Genomic DNA, 20,878 nt, shown 5'->3' with positions numbered 1-20,878 from the left:
CTACCTCCACCTCCTCTGAAGATGTCCCAGAAACTCACGACCCTGCTCAAACACTGAGCTGTGCTATTTCTATTAACCGTGGTGTATTTGTGACAGATTTACACCAAATTTCCTCCACTCCATGAAAGCGCACAGGCCGCCTGCCACATTAATAATCCTGATTTCTTTCTAAACTGGTGCTCCATCTTTTAAACGACTCTCATTGTGAATCGATTTGTCTCCTGAAAACAAGAAAAGAGCTGCAATTTGCATTTCGAGCCAGTGTCACATCCACCAGAGGATTTTTGTTTGATGTTCAGCGTTTCCTCTCCTTTGAACGCTCTTTGGAATTATGTCATAGGCATAAACACTGAGCAGGACTTATAATTATGGTCTGGTTAACATTATAATCAAGCCGTGCCACCTTAAACTTTGGGATCCTGCTGTAGTCTCTGCATCTTAACACATTGCTGACAGAGTTTAACAGCTAGCGACCCTTCCCTATGTTTTGGGCTACAGCCTCATGCAACCATCATAAAGACATGTCAAGTGACCCCCTTTCTATAAACAATTACCCAACTCATTATTATAGGGTGGAACAGCTAGTTCTTGTTGTTTTCTCTGTGCTGGGATTATGTTTTGGAACAGTGGCGAAGCGAAAGGTCTTTGATATAAAATAACACAATGAGCAGTTCCATTTGGCGCATTTCTTTTCATATAATAAACAATTATTATTTTCAGGAAGTGGAAGAGCGTGAGACACAGCAAAGCATGTGGTTTTTGTTCATGGATGGGAGTTTACATCACGCTCTGACACGGTCACTCACGTTAAGTGGATTTAAGTGGTCAGTTTTGTTACGTGTGGAAACTGAGCGACGCTGCCTTCTAAGGTTTAGGTTTTTATGTTAAATGGCTAAACTGACTGCCAAAAAACCCCTGTGGGTGTGGATGAGAGTGTGGTGGAGAAGTAGTCTGCAGTGTTCCATCATCGAGACATGCTGACCTGGAGGCTGATGTTGCAAAACTTCCTCCAGGTGACGGTGGAAGGTGGTGAGTAATATTAAACAGAACTCTTACATGGCATCGCATCACTGAATGAGAACTATGATGCTGGGTAAACCAGATGAGGAAATTACTCCAAATATGTGGCCTAATGCCTGGGAAATACAGTCCTCATTAGCTCACAAATTTGGAGAGACTTCTGTTGGAAAACCTGATGTGTTTTTTTATCGCTCCCAAACAGAAGCCTGAACAAACTAGCACTCTGCTAGGCTGCTGAAGGAATGCTGAAGAACTTCTGGTTGCTCATGCTCAAGTCTTCAAGTTTTGCTCCTCAATGTAGGCTCCAGAAGTAAGTTTCATACACTCAAGACTAGGATCTGTTTGTTGTCACTGACCTCTTTTTGCTCTTCTGATTGTTGTTTTGTTTAGGTTGATTTTCATAAAAGCTTTCATTTTATATCACATATTTATCACATTACCAGCAAGACCATTCGACTGGGTTTAACCCCACCTTTTGGCCGGGGCCTCTCTGCGTGGACTTTGCATGTTCTTCCGATTTCTGCGAGGATTTTGTTCAGGTCCTCCGGCTTCCTCCCACAGTCCAAAGACATGCAGTTATTGGGGTTAGGTTAAATCGTGATACTAAAATGCCCATAGGTGTAGATGGTTGTCTGTCTGGGTGATACCCCACATCTCGCCCTATGACAGATGGGTTAGGCGACCCTGATAGGAATAAGCGGAAGACAATGGATGGCTTTCCTTGGATGGGCACCACTTTAACTCGAATAAATTAATACTAATAGTAAATATTAAATTTCAAAAATAACAAGAAAACTTACTTGCAGTACCTTCACGGACCACAAAGAGGCTGCAGACCGCACTTTGGAGACCATAGACCATATAGCATCCTAATTATGTGCATCTATATTGATTAATGCATGTTTTGTCTAGATTTGCCTTCATTATATTATAATCTCATGTTTGTGCATGTTATTGTTGGTTTCTCATGATGTTTTAAAAATATATGTTGTGAAAATTGTTCATAGTAAGGTTTAAATAAGAGGAGACCCCATTTTCACCATGCACATTCCTCATCGTCTAAACAGCTGCACCTCTTTACTTTCTATGAATGACAACAGGACGTGGCAAGATTTCACTCAAGCAAAAATAAAAACTCCCTTTTCATTTGCCAAAGCTAGAAAGCATATTAGATCATTATAGTATGTCTCCTGCAAATAGCTCATGACCTCATTTGTCTCCCGATAAAGCCATTCTCCTCAGACCCACTGAGAAAGTTTCTGGTACTTTCCTGTAGGTCCAGCGCCTTCAAGAGGCCATCAATCTTGTGCAGTGTCAGAGATAGCGGTGTCTCCTTCTACAATAACAAACCACTGGAGAACTGTTTTGCAACCCAGACTGGAACTTCTTCAAGAGGCACAAAAAGCTCCCCCTGAGGAGCACGCATATCTGATTTGTTTTTGAAAACGGAGGAAATAAATCAGATTATTGCTTTGTGTATTTTTTCAAGTAACACAAAAGCTTTGGAAACGCTCGGCAGAGAGATATCCCATACACGAGTGGGTGGAAGAACTGAGAGTAAATAAAAAAGGGGTGCACATGAGAGCTTCTCGAAAGTAGTTTAAAAAGACATGACTTTGATTAATTTAGCAGAATAGATGGGATTAGTAGGAATTAATGTAGGAAAAGGAAACTAAAACTAAACACAATCTGTCTCACTCTCTCGCGTGTGGAGTGTATTTTCTCACACCATGGCAACAGGGACGGTGGGATCAGGAAGTAACTGTTGTATATCTGAACTGTGCAAAGCTTCAAGCCCCCCCCCCCATTTCTTTATATTTTGTTAAGAAAATAGGAAATACTTGCAGTTTTTTTAAACATGAGCAAACAAATACAGCACATAAGGCAAGAACAGAGTTTGTGCAGTTTAATGAGCTTGAACGTCAATATTTGGTCAGACCACCTTTATTCTTCAACACAGCCTGAACTCTCTTGGGCAGATTTCTTGTAATTTGCAGCACCTCTGCCCTGACCTTCTGTGTACAAACCGATGATGATTTGAACCAAAAACATGCATCGCTCTCTCACTGATTTTCAGTCCAGTTCTTGTGTAATTTGGCACACCTCAGCCTTTTCTCCCCGTTTCCCCTCCTTAAGAATGGCTTCTTGACAGCCACCCTTCCACTGAGACCCTTTTTTAACAGTAAATGGTCCGCTGAAGAGCCAGATGCGTCTCTCAGGTCCTGTGTCAGGTCTTTGGGGGGTATTTCTTTTCCTGTCTTTTGCACACGATGCTGACATTTGCCAAGTTTTCAGTTTTTTGGGAATCACCTTCTTGTTGCAAAAATACAATTTTTTGCCTGTCAAAATCCTTTTTTTTTTAGATTCAACTAAAGAAAGGGAAACAAATTAGGAGTTTTTGTCACCGTCTGCCTGTAAAATGTACCTAAGGATCTAATTTAAAACTGGTTCTTTGCTCAATTGTCTGTCATGTGTAGACACAACACTGGGTTATTCCTTGAGTTAGGCACCAGAACAGAACCCACATTGACTGCTATTGTTACGGCACTTTGGTGTCTTGATCACTGTTATTCACTTGAACTGTCTTTCTTTTGTTGGCTTAAACTCACTCTGAAGATTTTTTACTATAAAGATTTTTTCTTAAACAGATCTTTATGTTGCTTAATGTTGTCTGTGGGTAAAGAAAAGAGATAAAGCAGCCGGGATGAGGCATATTTTCGCCACATCTTGGCAAAGCACCAGTGCATAGGTGCCAAAAAACTGCAGTTCTTTTAATGGCCACTTAAAGCTCGCATCACAAGTAAGTAAATATTAAAACTCCCAAATTTACAGAAGAAATGAACGTGTTACAGCATGGAACAAAAATGTTTTAGCTCTCTAAACATAATTTCCCCTTTCATTACAACCTTGTAGGGTTTAGATTTTCATAAAGGTTGCCTGTTTAAATTATATTTAACCTTAAAGTTTTAATTAGCAGAGGTATAATAAGCCAGTGGTAGGTTAAATCTCCAGGTCTCCAAATGCTGTCTAATCTACAATCAAAACACTTTCTAGTAACATATATGATACCAATCAGACTCTTGCCTGTGCTCGGAGAGACACAGAGTGTTACTGCAAATGCAGAAGATTTGTAAAAAAGTGACATGTTAGAGTTCAAAGGATTACCCAAATGCAGGGCAAAGTGGCAGGGAGGCAAGGAGTCCAAGAAAACACAGAACTCAGTGAGGTGTACCACAAGACAACCAAAGTAGGGATGAGGAACCTTGGCACTGGAGCTGGCAGCAAACACAGGGCATAAACACAGAAAACCACAAGTGGACGAGCAGAAAAACTGTTCAAACTTGGAAACTACATGGAAATCAAACCAAAGATGGATGGGACAGACAATCAAAATGGAAAGGAAACAAACAAAATCCACCAAACTCTGATGGGGAGAAAAACACTCTCTCTACTTTTAAGATTAGGCTTCAAACTTTCCTTTATGATGTAGCTCAGAGTTATGGCTGGATAAGGTGACCCCATGCCTGGTTCTGCTGAAAACATATGAGAAAACTAAAGTTAGCTGAATTTCTGTTTCCAGAGAGCAAAGGCTGCCCCACTTAAATCTTCACCACAAAGCAAATAAATGAATCACTTAAAATGTCAAAATTTTTCTTTAAGTGAACTTATTATAATATGAAGCATACTTAACCTTTTCTTGAATTCATGACGGACGACGTGATTGTGACAGGCACCCACAATTGCAATAACCGCAGTGAAAAGGGGGAAATTTGATGCGGACACCTACACACCACAGAGAGGCTGTTCACAAGACTTTGGACCCTGGCAAAGAGAGCTTTGGCTCAAAGGTTTTGGACAGAGTGTGAGGCACTGTGCACGAACGTCAAGTTCTTCAACATCAAACTCAGAAATGTACTTAGGACTTACTTTGTCATATTGGAAAGGAAAACGGGGGAAAGAAAAGGCTCCAATCCATTGCCACAAATTCTAAAATCCCTCCATGTTATAGCGTTAAGATTTCCATTTATTTCAGCCCCAACGCAGGAATAAATACAAGTAGGCAGAGACTGCTGGCTGTATGTTGTGTAACACAAAATCAACATCATTAGCCTGTGCCAGCATGTCTCAGCAATCATCTGAATAGAATACAATAGAATAGAATAAGAATAGAATAGCCCTTCATTGTCATTGTACATATACAATGAAGTTGTGGGTGCTCCACACTAACTGTGTAGGAAAAAAATAAAAAATTGGAAAAAGTTGTAAAGTGCTTGGAAGTAGTGCAAAGAAAAGACTTGCTGCATGTAGCAGCAGCTTCTGGTCCAGGTTATTCTTCCTCAGGACACAGAGGAAGTCCCCTCCTTTACCAGGGCGTTGTTGTTGTGGGTTCAGGTGAGATTGGTGGAAATGTGGGTGCCAGAAACCTGGAGGTGGAGACACAATCCAGCTGTTCACCATTTATAATGAGTGAGGGTTGGCTCTGTCTACACCTCCTCAAGTTCAGGATGTTCAGCTTCAGGTTAATTTCTGAGCATCAGTAGGACAAGTTCTCTACCTCTGCTCTGTACGCTGTCTTAACAGTGATGTCAGCAGAATACTTCACAGAGACTTTGGTTAGGTGGGTTGGTCTGAAGTCATAGGTGTGCAGGCTGTACAGTAGGGGTCTGAGAGTGCAGCCCTGCAGGGGGGATGTGATGGAGGTCCAGTTTGGTGGTGAGGATTTCTGGAATTATGGTGTTAAATGCTGAACTGTAGTCCACAAACATCATCCTCATATAGCTCTTCCTGTTCTCCAGATGGCTCAGCTCTCTGTGAAGGGTGATGTTGAGGGCATCCACCGTGGACCGATTTGCCCTGTAAGCAAACTGGCGCGGGTCGAGGGAGGGGGGTGGACAGTAAGCTCTCTATAGCCCCTTTTCCATTAGTACCTACTCAGATCAACTCGGTAAGGTTCGCCACAGTTTTCACGGTTTCCATTAGGTCATCGTACCTGGTACCAGTTCCAAGCAATCCAAACAGGTACTAAGATTTGACATCATCAGACTGCATTGGCTGCAGATTGGCTGGTCAGTAGTGTCACTTGATGAATCATGAGAGCGTCTCGTTCACAAAGATCAAAACCACCATTTTTGAAACCTGGAAATGACAGAAATGGCTACAAAACAACGCCCTGTCTGACAAAATGCGAGCAGCGGGCATATTCCTGCCTCGAAGTCGACCTTTGTTGTTCGTATCACATATTAATTACATCACGGGATGCTTGGACGTGTTGCTATGACGACAGCCACTCACAGTACTGTTTTGTGATGGAAAACCATTCTATCCAAGTTGAGTCGATCCAAGTAGGTACTAATGGAAAAGGGCTATATCCTCCTCCTGTAGGCCTACTTGGCCTGTTTGATGGCCCTCCTCAGGGTGGCCATGGCAGTGCTGAGAACTGTCCCTCAGCCTGATGACTCAGTTCTGATCAGCACCTGTACTTTATTTGTCATCCAAGGTTTTCGTTTAGGAAAAACCCAGATGGTTTTAGTCACTGTCACATTCTCTACACAGCACTTAATGTGGAAAAGAATGGACTCCAGGTCCTACTGTTCGAAGATGGACTAATCTGTCAAACATAAAGGTCCTGTAGCTACAGAATCCAGAGTGAGTGTGTAATATTACATAATGATGCTAAACCTGAGAGAATAGATTAGAATATAATGGAAGAATCAGAAAAAATATTTCTGTAATTATGATTTAAGGTGAATGAGGAAGGAGCAATGAGCCTTGTGCTGTCATCATTTTGGGGCAAGGGTCATCAACCGATAAGGAGGTCAAGATACTGAACCCCGAGTGTCCCCGAGTGTCAGTGTTAGACAAGCGCCTTGTATAAATGTGTGTGTGTGATTAGGTGAGTGAGGCTTGTAGTAAAAAGGTGCTTTGAGTGCTCAGTTTGTGTTAAGAAGTGTTATGTAAGTACCAGTCCATTTACCATGATCTGGGGTTTTATGGTGTCTACATGAGAAAGTCTAACTCGTTGAAATAATATTTTAACCATCCCACTGAAAAAAAATAAAAATAAAAACATGTCACATCGTCCCGTGTCAAACAAGCTACCCAGAATTCATCTCTTTGCTGCTGCTGCTGTTGTGGAGCCCCCCCCCCCTCCATCCCCGGCTTTCATGCCATCCCACTTCAAGCCTGCTTTTTGGCAATGCTTAATGCCAGACCAAAACAATTTAGCAACACGCTATTTGTGTTCATAGGGATTCATTTTCAGTTGTTTTTACATTCCCTTTTTTGTAGTGGGCTTTGATTGCCTGTCAGAGTCTCCCCACTCACTGAAAGAGCAAACGGTTTCCTGGAGCCGACCACTACACTGGAAATACATAGCTCTAATAAGACTTGGAACGCTCTGCGCTTGGAACGTGCAGGCTTGTTAACAGTGTGAGATGTTATATTTCAGTTCCTGTTATCCTAAATGACAATTTCACACAGCCTATGTGCGGTGCCAATTTCGATGGTAATTATTGGCTGAAAAATGTGCACTGCACAATCAACAGAAAGCTTATTTTAAATCAACATTTTGACATTTTTAGGAATGCTACTTGGTCTTAGACAAGCAGTATTTTTTCACTTTTTGGTTTCGCGCCCTTTCATCAGCACCGTGGTGTGGTGTTTAGCACTGTTGCCTAAGATGCCTAAGGTGCTGGGTTCAAATCTAGCAGAGGGCCTTTCTGTGTGGAGTTTGCATGCTTCCTCCTGTGATCCAAAAACACGGGTTAGGTTAATTAGTGATACTAAAATTGCCCATGAGCTATTTCTGTGTGTTGGCCTGACTGATGATCTGTCCAGGGAGGCATCTTGCCCTACAACAGCTGGGATGGGCCCAAGCTCAGCCCAGAATTGGACAATTGGATGAAAACTTCTGCAAATGACAATAAATGATGTAGCTGGCAAATCCATAGGAGTAACTACCTGAAGTTCATATCGGTGCATAGATGTGCGGCATGCCCGGTGCTTTATTCATCACTCAATAGTTTTCCTAGAGCACACAAGCTACCAAGGTGTTGTGCACAGTTTCTGGACGATTGCAGCGGACAATTTTCATCTCCTGCCTATCTGTGTGTCATACCTACATCTTTTCCTTTCTCCCTGAAGCTGCTCTCTTCCTCACTGTCAGTGTTGGTGGGCATTTATTCCTGCAAAAAACTGGAGCTGGAAATTAAGCATAACACTTTAATCAGAGCCAAACAGATTTTGATAATTTCACTGACCGTCTAAAGCCTAGTTCTTAGGGACGCACAACAAGCGTCACCGATATTCAGCTGGATGAGCGTCCAACATTTCCTAGAAGACAGATGTCCACAGGCTGTCACATGTGTGAGTGCTGATGTTTTAACTACGTGAGGTTTTCATCATGCTAGTGTGCAGGACAATGCATCTGCTGGAGGCTTGAGCGCAATTGTCTCTGCGGCCCATATTCAAAGCGTCATACGGGCAGCATGGGTGCAAGAGAGGTCCCGGAAGACTGGCTTAGCTGCAGTGGAGGTCTGAATTATGAAGAGTAAAAGAGAGAGGATGATGGGCGCTTATTGAAATGCTGCGGCTAACACAAAGTTCCGGAGACACCGTTTACTCAGCCTGCCAGCATTAGACAACTTGGCAAGCCGTTCATCTCCGTCTCCAGGGTGAGCAGCCATGTTTGATCTAACAGAGAGGAAAAACCAGAAGAAACACAGGAGCCAACTGCGTCCAGGCTGTTTGTGTAAATGCTGATTTCCAGAGAGATATTAATCTGCCTAGATGTCAGTGTCATGGTTTGGCAGCATTTTAGATTTTTAGCAAAAATGCGATAACATTCTGCATACCAGTGCATCATTACTAAATCACACATGAATAGGTATTTGGGGAAAGCTGTTAAGCTAACTGGCGTGCAAAGTAAAGTAAAGTAAACTGTTGTCAACAAATATGTGTTACACCATTAAACGTTTGGCGAGTGATCTCAGAGCATTATGTAAGACGGCGGCGCCTGTGCCAGACCCCAAAGCAGAGTGCAGAGGAGAGATTCAGGTGCATGCAGCTGAGCACGCAGCTCCCTACTCTGCCTGCCATACTTGGAAATAGTTGGTTGAACTTGCTGAAGTTGATTTCTCCGGGAACAATCCCGAGCCAAGCCTTTTAAAAGTGGCTGGCTGGTAGTAACTGTTTTTGAAATATTTGCAGTTTTTTATGCTGATGGGACAACAAAACGTAAGCAGGTTAAAAGATTAAACTTCTGCATTGTCACAGCAGCTCCTGTTCATTACATAAATCGAGAGCAGAAGGAGTTAATACATATGCAGTGAGGTAACTCTGTTTGAACTTTACTGGCTGTGCGGGCCTGCAGTTCAACTTCAGATACAATAAGAGGTCCATGCAAGTGTGCCCACTGTCTTACTTGGAATTGAAATTTTTATTTCAGTCAACAACAACAGATTCTAATTTTACACAAAAGTACTCAAACAGAAACCGAAAAAGGAATAGGCTGAAGCCTTATGGCTTATACTTATCCTATCCCTCACCCCCATAGAAATAATCAAATCCTTAACCAAGAAAATAAATAGCATTGATAAATAAGTTGTATAACAGTTTATATTATTTATACTTGATAAATATAACTTCAGAAATATCTGATACTGACACTTAAATCTTAAAATGTACAGTACTGTGAAAAAGTATTTGTTCGCTTCTCGTGATTTTTTTTTCAAATGGCAAGGCAATATTAGAAAAAGTTATTGACCCCCTTATAATCATTAATTTACTGCGATTATCCATATTTTTAGAAATCTGACTTCAATTTCTTGAACACAGAATTGTTCGCTTAAACAGAACAAAGTTAAGTAGGCTAAAAGATCTCAAAAAGCAACAAATGATACCACGATCTAAAAAAATATTTATGGACAGCTGAAAAAAAACTCATAGACATTAGTCCGGAAATGGTTGCAAAGCCATTTCTAGGGCTTTGGGATTCCAGCAAACCACAATGAAGAAAACTTGGAACACCTTTCCAGTAGTGGCCAGTTTACTAAAATTACTCCAAGATCGCATCAAAGACTTATCCAGGAGGTCACAAAAGACCCCAGAAGGTCAGAGGGAAAATGAGCAAAAAATATCATCCATGGGAGAATTCCAAGGTGAAAACCAAAAACAGAACGCTAAGCTTCCTCTCGCATTTGCCAAAAAAAAAAACTTCTGGATGACTCTCAAAACTTTGGGGAAAATATTCAGTGGACTAATGAGGCAAAAGGTTTCAGTCCCTTTACATCTGGAATAAAACTAACACAGCATTTAATAAAAAGATGGGAATTGTATGGCAAGGAATCACAAAACACGGGAAACAAAGGTGGCCTAATGTTTGCCAGTCTTAGCGAGAGGACCCAGCCCGCATCTCCACCTGAGACTAACAGTACAAAAGTTAGAGAAACAAAGAAAAATAAGCTTCACCATGACATAAACAGGTTATCTCTGATTAATATTAAAATGTGTTTGATGAGCTGAACTATGTCAGTGTGACAAATATGCAAAAAATAGGAAACACAAGAACTAATAGAGCGCAACTCCCTCCAAAAGGACAAGGGTCATATGAAAACTTTGAGGTTTTATGATGTTTTTCTTACAAAATGCTAAAATTACCCTTTTTTATCACAATGTTTGTGTGTTACTGGGACATCCTAGGTCATTCTTTTGCAAAATGAAACCAATGACAGCTCTCCCCATGCCAAGGTCAAATACTTAGCCAGGTGCTCGTGTTCCCCAAGGCCTAGTTTAATATTGTACATTTTGAAGTTTTACCGACCTGATTCTCACCAAAATTAAATCAGCTTGAGCTGTTACTAGGATACATCATTACACAAAATGTGAATACTTTTGATGCTAGACTGTTAATACTGACAGATGAACAAACAAACATAACTGGCTGCATACGCCTTCCCTTTGAGGAGACAATCAGGCAGGGGATGAATACTTTATCATCCTATGTCTTAATTGGGGATTGGAGAAGAGTTTGATAATAAATATTATTTACTTTAGTGGTAAACGATTGTTAACTAGCAAAGGAGTAGCAAAATATAAGAAAAAGTAGAAAGCTATGGAAATAAAGACCTATAAAATAAAAATCTACAGTAATACATTTTTAGACAGGAATCTGTTTAACCAACTATGAAATGTCTGATCTAAAACTGAATCAAAAGCACTTTCGTCTTGCTGGAAATGCAGTCAGACTTGAGATGAAATCTATAGAGTGCCATTTGATGACTCAGAGGAATGAGGGGTTTGTGGCAGGACTGACAGACGGTGACTCAGATTATTGTGCACGCACACAGGAGGGCACAGTTTTGCCAACCAGTTCCTTTTCTGTGACTAAGAGCGAGATGAGTATCCACCAGCGTTCAGCTCAAACACCCGTCCACCACCATCTGCAGTCAAGCCCCGCTGCAGTAGGCAGAGAAAGGGAGGCAGGAGCCTGGGTGTCTGCTTCAATTCTCCGAACTACAATCACATAATGGAGGAGAATCCATTAAACAAGTCTGGACTTTGGATGACTCCCCAGAAGCACAGGCCCCCTCATCATACTCTACCACCACCCCCCACACATAACCCACATCAACTCTTCCTTTTACTCCTCCCACGCGCACTCCCACCCCCTGCTAGCTGCCAGGAACTAAGATGCATAGCCCTTTGCAGAGAAACGCCTCCAAGGTAGCACTTCTCTAACTGCCAGCAAAAATAAGACATTCTGCTCTCTCCCTCTTGTCTTCTCTTCATCCCACCTCCCCATCCCGTCTCCTCGCCTGGAGCTGCTGCCAACAGCTACACTCTGCTTTGGCCCCTTTTCCCCCAGTGGCTCTAAATGAAACTTGCTCAGAGCAATTTATGGAAGTATGGACGTGCCAGATAGAAAGGTAAAGTCTGCTGCCTCAGATAGGTTTCTATGTACAAACTGGAGCAAACATCTTGTTGCGTTTATTGTTCTTCGGTTGGAAATTGAGGATTATATGGTCTGTAGAGCATCTGGACTTGTCCGTGTTTAAGAGCCAGCCCAGGATTGCACTTTCAAAAGAGAACCAGCCAATATCTGGGGCATAGTTCATTAAAAAAAGAGTAAAGCAAACAAAAATATTTGCATAAAAAGTACTTGGACTCCGAGTCTTATTCTCTTGGCAGATGCTCTTGCTGCAACCCCGGGTGCAAACCGTAACCATAAAACTCAGAAACTCTACAGAAATCCTTACCCTAATCTTAACTCAAGTCTATTTTTAACACTGTTCCAAATCCCCCAAACCCTAAGCCACCTCTTTTTAAAATAACAACAGGATTTTCTAATTCTTTTCAGTATTGGCTCTACTCTTTTTAGGAATCATTACAAGGGTTTCAAAAGAACAAAAACAGCACAAAAGGACCCCCTGATGATCCTCTAAACCTTGGCTCAGGCGATTAGAGGATCATCAGGGGGTCCTTTTGTCCCTCTGTGGGGGGTCACTCCCACTAGGTTTATATCTGGGACTCTCCACCATTTGACCTTAGAACTGAAGAAGCTTCTCGGATGAAACGTCTTCAAGTAACTTAAAGAAGTCCAGACGCTTTTCTTTGCAAGCTCCTTTGACCACGGTAATGTCATTACTGTCCACGGGATTTGCTGTAAGGAAAAAGCTGGATGGCCTGCAATGCTAACGGTTCATCATTTTAGCTTTTAAAACATTATATCATCTAGCCCTAACCTATAATTAGCACAACATCATGTCTTTAAATGTCTGCAAAACTTTTACATGAGGGCTTCTAATAAAAGATCTAAAAGCTCCTACGTATTTGACAGCTTCTATGAAGTCAGGACATAAAGCAAACTGGTGCTTGCTTACAGACGTACGAGTAAATGACATCTGTCTTTGTACTTGTGGTATAGGTCACTAATACTGGGGCAGATGAACCTAAATGTACTGAAGCACAAATGTTCACTGACTATAATGGCCACATCTGCATTTTAGGTCCAGTGCAAACGTGACGACACTTGAGTACAAATGGATGGCTGACTGCATCCTCCTGAGGGGACCAGCTGAGAAAACACTTGTCGCTACACACTCCACAGCACTTGAAAAAAAAGCAATCAATCAATCACAGACATGGATTATCAGGCGATTTCACAGGGAAAAGCATACTTAGCACAACTCAGTCCTATTTAATTCCATCATGTAAATGGATAGCATGGGAAATGCTTTTTGGTGTACATAAAGTACAACAAGCATGAGCTTTTGAAAACTCAGGAGAACATGACGGAAGAAACTTGTGTGCTGGATCTTATACCACTCCAAGTTATTATTTTATGCTCTGCTAACTTTGAACAACAGTGAATAAGTAAATATTAAATACACAAAGCTGCACCTATCAATGCAGTTACAATAACTATGATGACATGTGTACAGTATGTTCAATATGAATTTAGTCATTTGGTGAGTAGAGACTTATCACCTGGCTCCACGGGCCCCCTTCAGCTGCGCACAGCATTTCTTTCCCACCCACAAATGTACTTTTTGGTTTAGTCTCACTGCTCTCATCAGCCCTGTTTCCAGGACGGGAAGTGTTGATGCAAAGCAAATGGGGATTAGCTAGACCTGATAGCAGCGAGAATACTAACAAGGGCTAAAACATTTTTCTCCCATATTGGCTTCTCTTCACTGGTGCCCTGTGAAGACCCCATAGTATTGCATCATCCCAATAGAGCACTTCACTCTCAGACTGCTGGTTTACTCGTGGTTTCTATATTCAAACATAGAATGGGAGGCAGAGCCTTCAGCTTTCAGGCCCCTCTTCTGTGGAACCAGCTCCCAGTTTGGATTCGGAAGAGACACCCTCACCCAGTTGGGGATCCACTCATCCCCAACTGGTCATAGCAGATGGCTGAGCCTGGTTCTGCTGGAGTTTTTTCTTCCCACTGTCACCAAGCAGTTGCTTACAAGGGTTCATCTGATTGTTGGAGTTCTCAATCTGTATTATTGTAGATCTTTGCCTGGCAATAAAAAATGTCTCGAGGCGATTTTTATGGTGATTTGCCTTTATAAATGGTCACTGACATTAAAGCTGAGAGTGCTCTTGTGAAACACTCTATTATGTAGTCAAAGACATGCGTTAAGAACAGGATAAGTATAATAATAAGTATAATAAACTTCAGCATTTTTTCAGACATTGTTAATATGCCCTTAAAGCACTGCATAAATGCTTACACTATAGTCTAATGCAAATGCACTAAATCAGCAACAAACTGTAATCATGTAACTAAATAAAGGTCTTGATCAATGTTTGTTTTTTTAAATATAAATGCAGTCAAGCCTTTAGAAATAATAAGTGTGTAAATGGGAAAAACATTCACTGTTTTTCAAACCATACTCTGGGGAATTTGTGTTACTCTCTAACTACTAAACAGTAATCAGAGTATAATTTTGTATTTGCTCTCTACTCCCAGCACTCGAGAATACACTGAAAGCCTGAGGCAATGATAGCAAAAGAGAGCAGACATGACACCGATCTGTCAGGAACAGCATAAAAAGGTGGAGCTTGAGTGCAGGAGGGTTGCAAAGTGGCTTTCAGGAGTAGCAGAAACTCCAATAGTGCACTCTCCACAGAAGCTTACCACCCAAGCTATCAGCTGACTTGGGATGGCACTGAGATCAGATGTAATTGGCTGATGACCAGGATCAACTGTCTTTACTAACACTCTGCTGGATTACAAACAGCCTGCTTGCTTCAGGACACTTGGATCTGTAGAGCACATCTGTCAAAGCTGGATGTATTTGGTGGAGATAATGCAATCTTTTATGACTGTGCATTTTTCCAGAGAAAAAGCTAGAACGAAGAGAGGATACGTGTTGGGAGTGCCAGCACTGTTCTGAGCACAGTGCATTTCGGGGAATTGTGCTCATTCGTGCTGTGATTGGAAATAAAGCAGACATTTGTTTAGCACAAGGAGTGTTAATTTGTCAGAGCACTAATTAGATGTAAGCAGACCACGTTGGTCCGTACGCCAACTATAACATGGAGAAAATGGCACTCTCACACAGAAGAAATGGCCAAGCTGGACTGATGAAATTCCACAAAGGCCAAGGACATTCATCACTGTATGTAGAAACAGCTAAACACAACAGCAGCTCGATGCCAGTGCAAGAATATGTGCAGCCAAAAATGTTGATTGAGTGGGCAGGAGTCACTGGAATAGGACACGGGAGTAACTCACAGGAACGGGTGAAGCGAGAAAAGATAAATGGTGAGGCATATTTCAGTTTGGCATCTCCTCACCTTGGTAAAATTAAAATGACAAACCAGCAGAAAAATGTGCATGGTTTTCAAGAATCTGGCACTGAAGTCGACAAGATTTTCTTTTTCTGGCATTTTCTTTGCATTTGGCCTGAGATTCAGGATCTCTTGGATGGCGCTCTTAGCTATCACATGCCATCTGATGTGGTCAAATAGCTCAAAATGAAAATATTGTGTGCAATTATCCAACATTAGCATTTAAAATAGGAATTTTGGGCCAAAACAAAACAGAACCACTGCTTTATCCTAAATGTCACTGATGTGGGAAAGGAGGGAGCTGCCGCTCTTTCCCAGTTTTCTGGATGAGCTTGTGACATCCCCCTCAGATAAGTGTTGGGAGTATACAGATAAAGCTTTCCATGTGGCATGTTCTTTTTTTGGCTCATTCCTTTTCCAAGCTGCCAGAGACCTCTGTTTAATGGAGTGGTACAAGGAGTACAAGGGGGAGTAAACGCTGGAACTTTAGAGGGGAACGCTGAACATGCATGAAGGAAAATAGTCCTTCCAAATGACTGTGATGGCTGAGGGACAGAATGTGTACTAATCTGGGCGAGCGGCCAAGCCAAACAACCCAAGGGGGCAAAGGGGAAACCATAGTAGCAGAGGGGAAAGAGGGTCAAATGAAGTAGAAGGTAGATGAGACAAGGCGAGACGTGCCATGCAGCACAGAAATGAAAATCTGAAAAGCCAAGAGGGAACATTTGAGTTGTAGGAGTGTTTCCTTTGAGCAGGGGATCAGAGTCTGGTTGCACAGGGATATTAAGCATCCTGTTTAATGGTGCTTACCATCTTCTTGAAAGAAGAAAACATGCTCCCGCATTCACCCTTGTGTGAAAACATACTGTATACACGGCGTCCGGCAGTGCATGCGTTACATCTGTTGCTGCCTTTCTCCTCTTTCTCGCTTATAGACACACACTCAGCCTCCTGGGTGCCATTTTCTGTGCAGCGGTATTTGCTGCCAAGTCGCACAGCTTGAGCAGCAAGGAGGTCCAGAAACCCACAGGGAGATGGTACGTGACAGAGAGCAGGCTATGTACGAATGTGTATCAGACTGGAGCAGCCAAAGTAGATTTTATGCGTAGTGTGTGTGCGTGTGAACACTCTTGAAAAGGTCTGCAAGCTTGCATAAAGGTATACAAATATATGATGAGTGGCAGTGCGGATTGAGAATTAATTATGCGAATGAGTTTGTTCCTGTGGAACAGGGGAAGGATGGGAAAGACGATGCAGTGAGACGCAGAGGGCAGAGCATCTGATATCCATATGTTCATTTGGCTAAAACCATTTTAATCAAGCTTGTGGCTTCATGGAGCCTAAGTAGCGGCCTGTAAAATAAAGAATAAAGCAAGAGGCGCACAGCGGCCCTGCGTGTGCTGTGTGCGTGTGTGACCCATTGTGCGCACACGTGTGTGCAGACTGTGCCTGGTTCCACCACAGAGTCATGGGGATAAAGAAAGGAGCGGGGCATATGAGATTCATGTTGCATCGATTGCTCTCTCTCCAAACTCTGAAAGTGATTTTCTCACTGTATCTTTCAGGAAATGATTCATTAGGCTGTGGCCCAGTTGGAATCACTCTGACATGGAATAAGAAACAGCTCCTCACCCCAGGCTGGTGCATTTGGAGTGCGCACTGAGACAAAAGGGGGGAGATGGGAAGCAGCCCATGAAAGCAGTGATGTGAGGGAGGGGGATTAAAAATGGCAAGAATGGATGCAGGCAGAGAAATGGAGAGTCGGGTTAGAAGGAGAGGAAGGATTGAATGAAGGCAGGGAGGCAATGGGATGGAGGGACGCAGAGAGGGGAAAGGGGAGCCTCTGTGGCTTTGAGTCAGCGGTACAACTGCTCCCAGACAAGCTCCTCTTTCCTGGAACTCCACAGGAAAACTCAGCACGAAAGAGAATAACACAGTGTACTAATCTTTCTGAGGTCATCTTGAACACATCTTTGTCAACTGTTTTAGTATCCTGTCTTGGCACTGAGGCACTGGGGAAATCAATGCCAAAGCAATATATACAGATGAGTTAATCATGGTTCGACTAAGCAGAAAGACATCCCCAGACTGTGGTTAGATGACAGAGCAGGTATATGTTGAATTATTTTTCCCAATTTCTCTGATTAAACGGGACAATTTGACTGGTTTTACTTTACAGTGCATGACATGTTCAGCTTGGCAAACTGCAAAAAGTCTATATCTTGGCCAGATGACTAGAGTTGCTAAACAGAAACTCAGATACCACAATGTGCCTCATTTAAAGTCTGATACTGGAAATAATTAGGCGGATTTTCTATCCTCCTACCTCTGTCATCCCCTGTGTCCCAGCGTAGAAGGAACACCCATGTGATGTCCACAGCTGTGAGTGCTAACAAAGTTGCTGTCTAAGTGTAATAAATGACTCTCTGATTATAGGAAAAATGAATAAAGCAATGAACCACCTCAAGTGACTCGCTATGATTCTTTAATCTGTCCTCCCATGGTGTCAAATACCGATTATCCATCAGATGCTGTTTCTGTTGTCATAGAGATACACACAAGCGTCCAACTGTGGCACTTGTTTTTGTTACTTTCACTTTATCCCACTGATTAGTTTTATGCACTTAAAAGTATTTCTTTAAGGTGACGATCTGGTTTGGGATCAAATATGCTAATTTACACATTATGAGCCCCTCCTTATTTTTTGCTGGTCCCCTTTCTGCTGCCAGAACATCCCTAACCCATCGAGGCATGGACCCCCGTACACCCCTGAAGATGTCCTGTGGTATCTGGCACGTTAGCAATAGATCCTTAAAGTCCTGTAAGTTGCAAGGTAGGTCCTCCATGGATTGATCTTGTTTGTCCAGAGCTTTTCTTAGATGCTTAATTGGATTGAGAGCTGGGCCACCTCAAACTCGTTGTGGAGTTCCTCAAACCGTTCCTGAACCATTTCTGCTTTTCGGCAAATCATCCGGCTATCCATGCAGGTTCTTCTTCCATTGCCTACAATGCTCCATGTTCCAGTTCTGATGCTCACGCACCCATTGTTGGTCCTTTCGACAGTGGACAGGAGGCATCAGTGACAATGGCAGCCCATGACTCTGTCAATGGTTCATCACTCCCACATAGCAGACGGGTCTTGCCCTGATCTGCTGTCAAGCCGGCACTGCTGGCTGACTTCTGGCATGCTAAGTGGTATGTCATCCAGATATGGGCCAGGCCTGTTGAAGGATGGTACAGTTTATGTGATGGCATGCCATATCTGGCTCGGTTTTGGTTTGGTTTATGTGGCCCAAGCTCACAGAAAACAGGTCTGGCCCAGATCCGGCATCAAGCTGGCACTTCTGACCGACTGGTGTCATGACAGGGTGTGTGTCAACCCGATGTCAGGTCTGGCAGTGATGGCACTATTTATGTTCCTATTTTTCTACTTTAGTTTAGTTATACTGCTATGGTAGCCAACGTTTCAAATGCAGGCTTGACAGGTTTGTGAGTGTACACTTTATCCAAAACCTTTTGAGGGTTTACTCATATTTACCACCAGGTGGCTGTAGCACAGGAGGTAGAGCAGGTCGCCTACTGATCGGACGGTTAATGGTTCGATCCCTGGCTCCTCCAGTCTGCAAGAGTGTATGAATGTAGTTAGGAAGCGCTGAGTTTAGAGAAACTGTGCGATTGGGCGAATGTTGTATAGAGTGATTTGGGAGAGCAGAAAAGTGCTGCATAAGAATCAGTCCCTTCACTGGCTCAACAGAGTTTCGTCCTGTTCCGGCACATGTTCAAGGTTCTTTATTTGTCACATGCATAGTTATACAAGTATAACATACAGTGAAATGTAGCCTGACACGCTCCTCGACATGTGCAAAAATTGGGGGGGTAGAGGAAGAACATTATATATATATATATATATGTAGTATATACACTGGGTGAATGTGCAGTAGTAGCAGCAAGCAGGTGAATTCTGTACATTAATATGAATAGACATCTGACTATTTTACAGGATAGACAATATAAACATATTTAAAATTAAAGGAATTGAAATGTACATTGTGCCTTGGTTTAGTGTCTGGAAGAGTCCTGTCTCAGTCAATTATAGATGATGTGAGAGGGCGGGTGTGTGTGTTTAGGGCCCGGATGGCTTGGGGATAGAAGCTCCTCTTGAGTCTCTCTGTCCTTGCCCGGAAGATGCGGAACCTTCTACCAGATTGCAGAAGTTGGAACAGTTTGTTGCCAGGATGGGACGGGTCCTTCAGTATCTGCGCTGCTCTAGTCCGGCATCTCCTGGTGTAGGTGTCCTGAAGCGGGGGGAGAGCAATCCTGCAGCAGCGTTCTGCTGTACGGATCACTCTCTGGAGAGCTTTTTGGTCCTTCACACAGCTGTTCCCAAACCACGATGTCATGTTCTGTGTGAGGATGCTCTCCACAGCGCCTGTATAGAAAATCCTGAGGATCTTTGGAGAGACCCTGAACTTCCTCAGTTGTCGTAGGTGATACAGGCGCTGCCTAGCCTTTTTGGTCTGGACCTGAATGTGGGCAGCCCATGTCAGGTCTGAGGAGATGTGGACACCAAGATACTTGAAGGACTGCACCCTCTCCACTGGAGCTCCATTGATGATGATGGGCTTGTAGTCTCTGTGCTGACCCCTTCTGAAGTCCACCACCAGCTCCTTGGTCTTGCTGACGTTCAGCTGGAGGTGGTTGTCCTGGCACCACGATGCCAGATTCTTCACTTCATCCATGTAGGCCGCCTCATCGTTGTTGGAGATGGCACCCAACACCACTGTGTCGTCAGCAAACTTCACAATGGTGTTGGAGCCATGGGTGGCCACACAGTCTGAAGTGTAGAGGGAGTAGAGCAGTGGCGAGAGGACACATCCCTGAGGTGCTCCTGTGTTGATGGTGATGCTGTTGGAGAAGCACCTGCCCACCCTCACCACCTGAGTTCTGCCAGTGAGGAAGTCCAACACCCATGCACACAGATGGCTGTTAAGTCCCAGATCCCTCAGCTTTGTGAACAGTCTGCAGGGCACTATTGTGTTAAACGCTGAACTGTAATCAACAAACAGCATTCGCACATAGTTACCCTGTTTCTTGTCCACGTGGCTGAGAGTGGTGTGTAGGACGTGGGCGATGGCATCCTCTGTGGATCTGTTGGATCTGTAGGCGAACTGCAGTGGATCTGTGGTGTCTGGGATGGAGGAGGAGATGATGTTCTTCAGCAGCCTCTCAAACACCTTCATTACTACCGAGGTCAGTGCAACTGGCCGGTAATCGTTCAGGGATGAGGGTTTGCTGTTCTTGGGCACAGGGATGATGGTGGATCTTTTGAAGCATGTGGGGACCACAGACTTCGCCAGGGACTCGTTGAAGATGTAAGTGAACACACCTGCTAGCTGGTCAGCACAGCAGCGCAGCAGACGGCCGGTGATGCCGTCTGGCCCCGCCGCTTTCCTTGTGTTCACTCTCCTCAGTGCCGCTCGGACGTCACGCTCCGCGATGCTGGTCACCGGTCTCTCGCTGATGACGTCACTGTCCTCGGTAGTCAGGCGGTAGATAG

The 20,878-nt window shown here is 43.2% G+C and overlaps 1 protein-coding gene and 1 long non-coding RNA gene across 2 annotated transcripts; one reads left to right on the top strand and one right to left on the bottom strand.

The window, feature by feature from the left end:
* The first annotated feature begins 938 nt into the window (after positions 1-938).
* Positions 939-2,340, top strand: LOC309696238. The gene is made up of 3 exons (XR_014273392.1): positions 939-1,029; positions 1,223-1,330; positions 2,297-2,340. It is a non-coding gene; the product is annotated as an uncharacterized lncRNA (long non-coding RNA).
* Positions 2,341-19,258: 16,918 nt separating this feature from the next.
* On the bottom strand, positions 19,259-20,425 carry LOC309695027 (uncharacterized protein). The gene is made up of 2 exons (XM_082515386.1): positions 20,405-20,425; positions 19,259-20,265 (listed from the first exon to the last, which is right to left on the bottom strand). Exon 2 carries the CDS (start codon positions 20,058-20,060, stop codon positions 19,404-19,406), a length of 657 nt encoding a protein of 218 aa, XP_082371512.1. The 5' UTR covers positions 20,061-20,265; positions 20,405-20,425; the 3' UTR covers positions 19,259-19,403.
* Positions 20,426-20,878: the final 453 nt, after the last annotated feature.

The sequence above is a fragment of the Aulonocara stuartgranti genome (assembly GCF_965226115.1).
Source record: "Aulonocara stuartgranti genome assembly, chromosome: 19".
Taxonomy (NCBI): Eukaryota; Metazoa; Chordata; class Actinopteri; order Cichliformes; family Cichlidae; genus Aulonocara; species Aulonocara stuartgranti.
This window is presented reverse-complemented; position numbering and strand designations above follow the sequence as displayed.

What these genes read in the sequence shown, in the direction of transcription:
- LOC309695027 (XM_082515386.1), bottom strand. Translation starts at nt 20,060, where the DNA reads ATGGATGAAGTGAAGAATCTGGCATCGTGGTGCCAGGACAACCACCTC.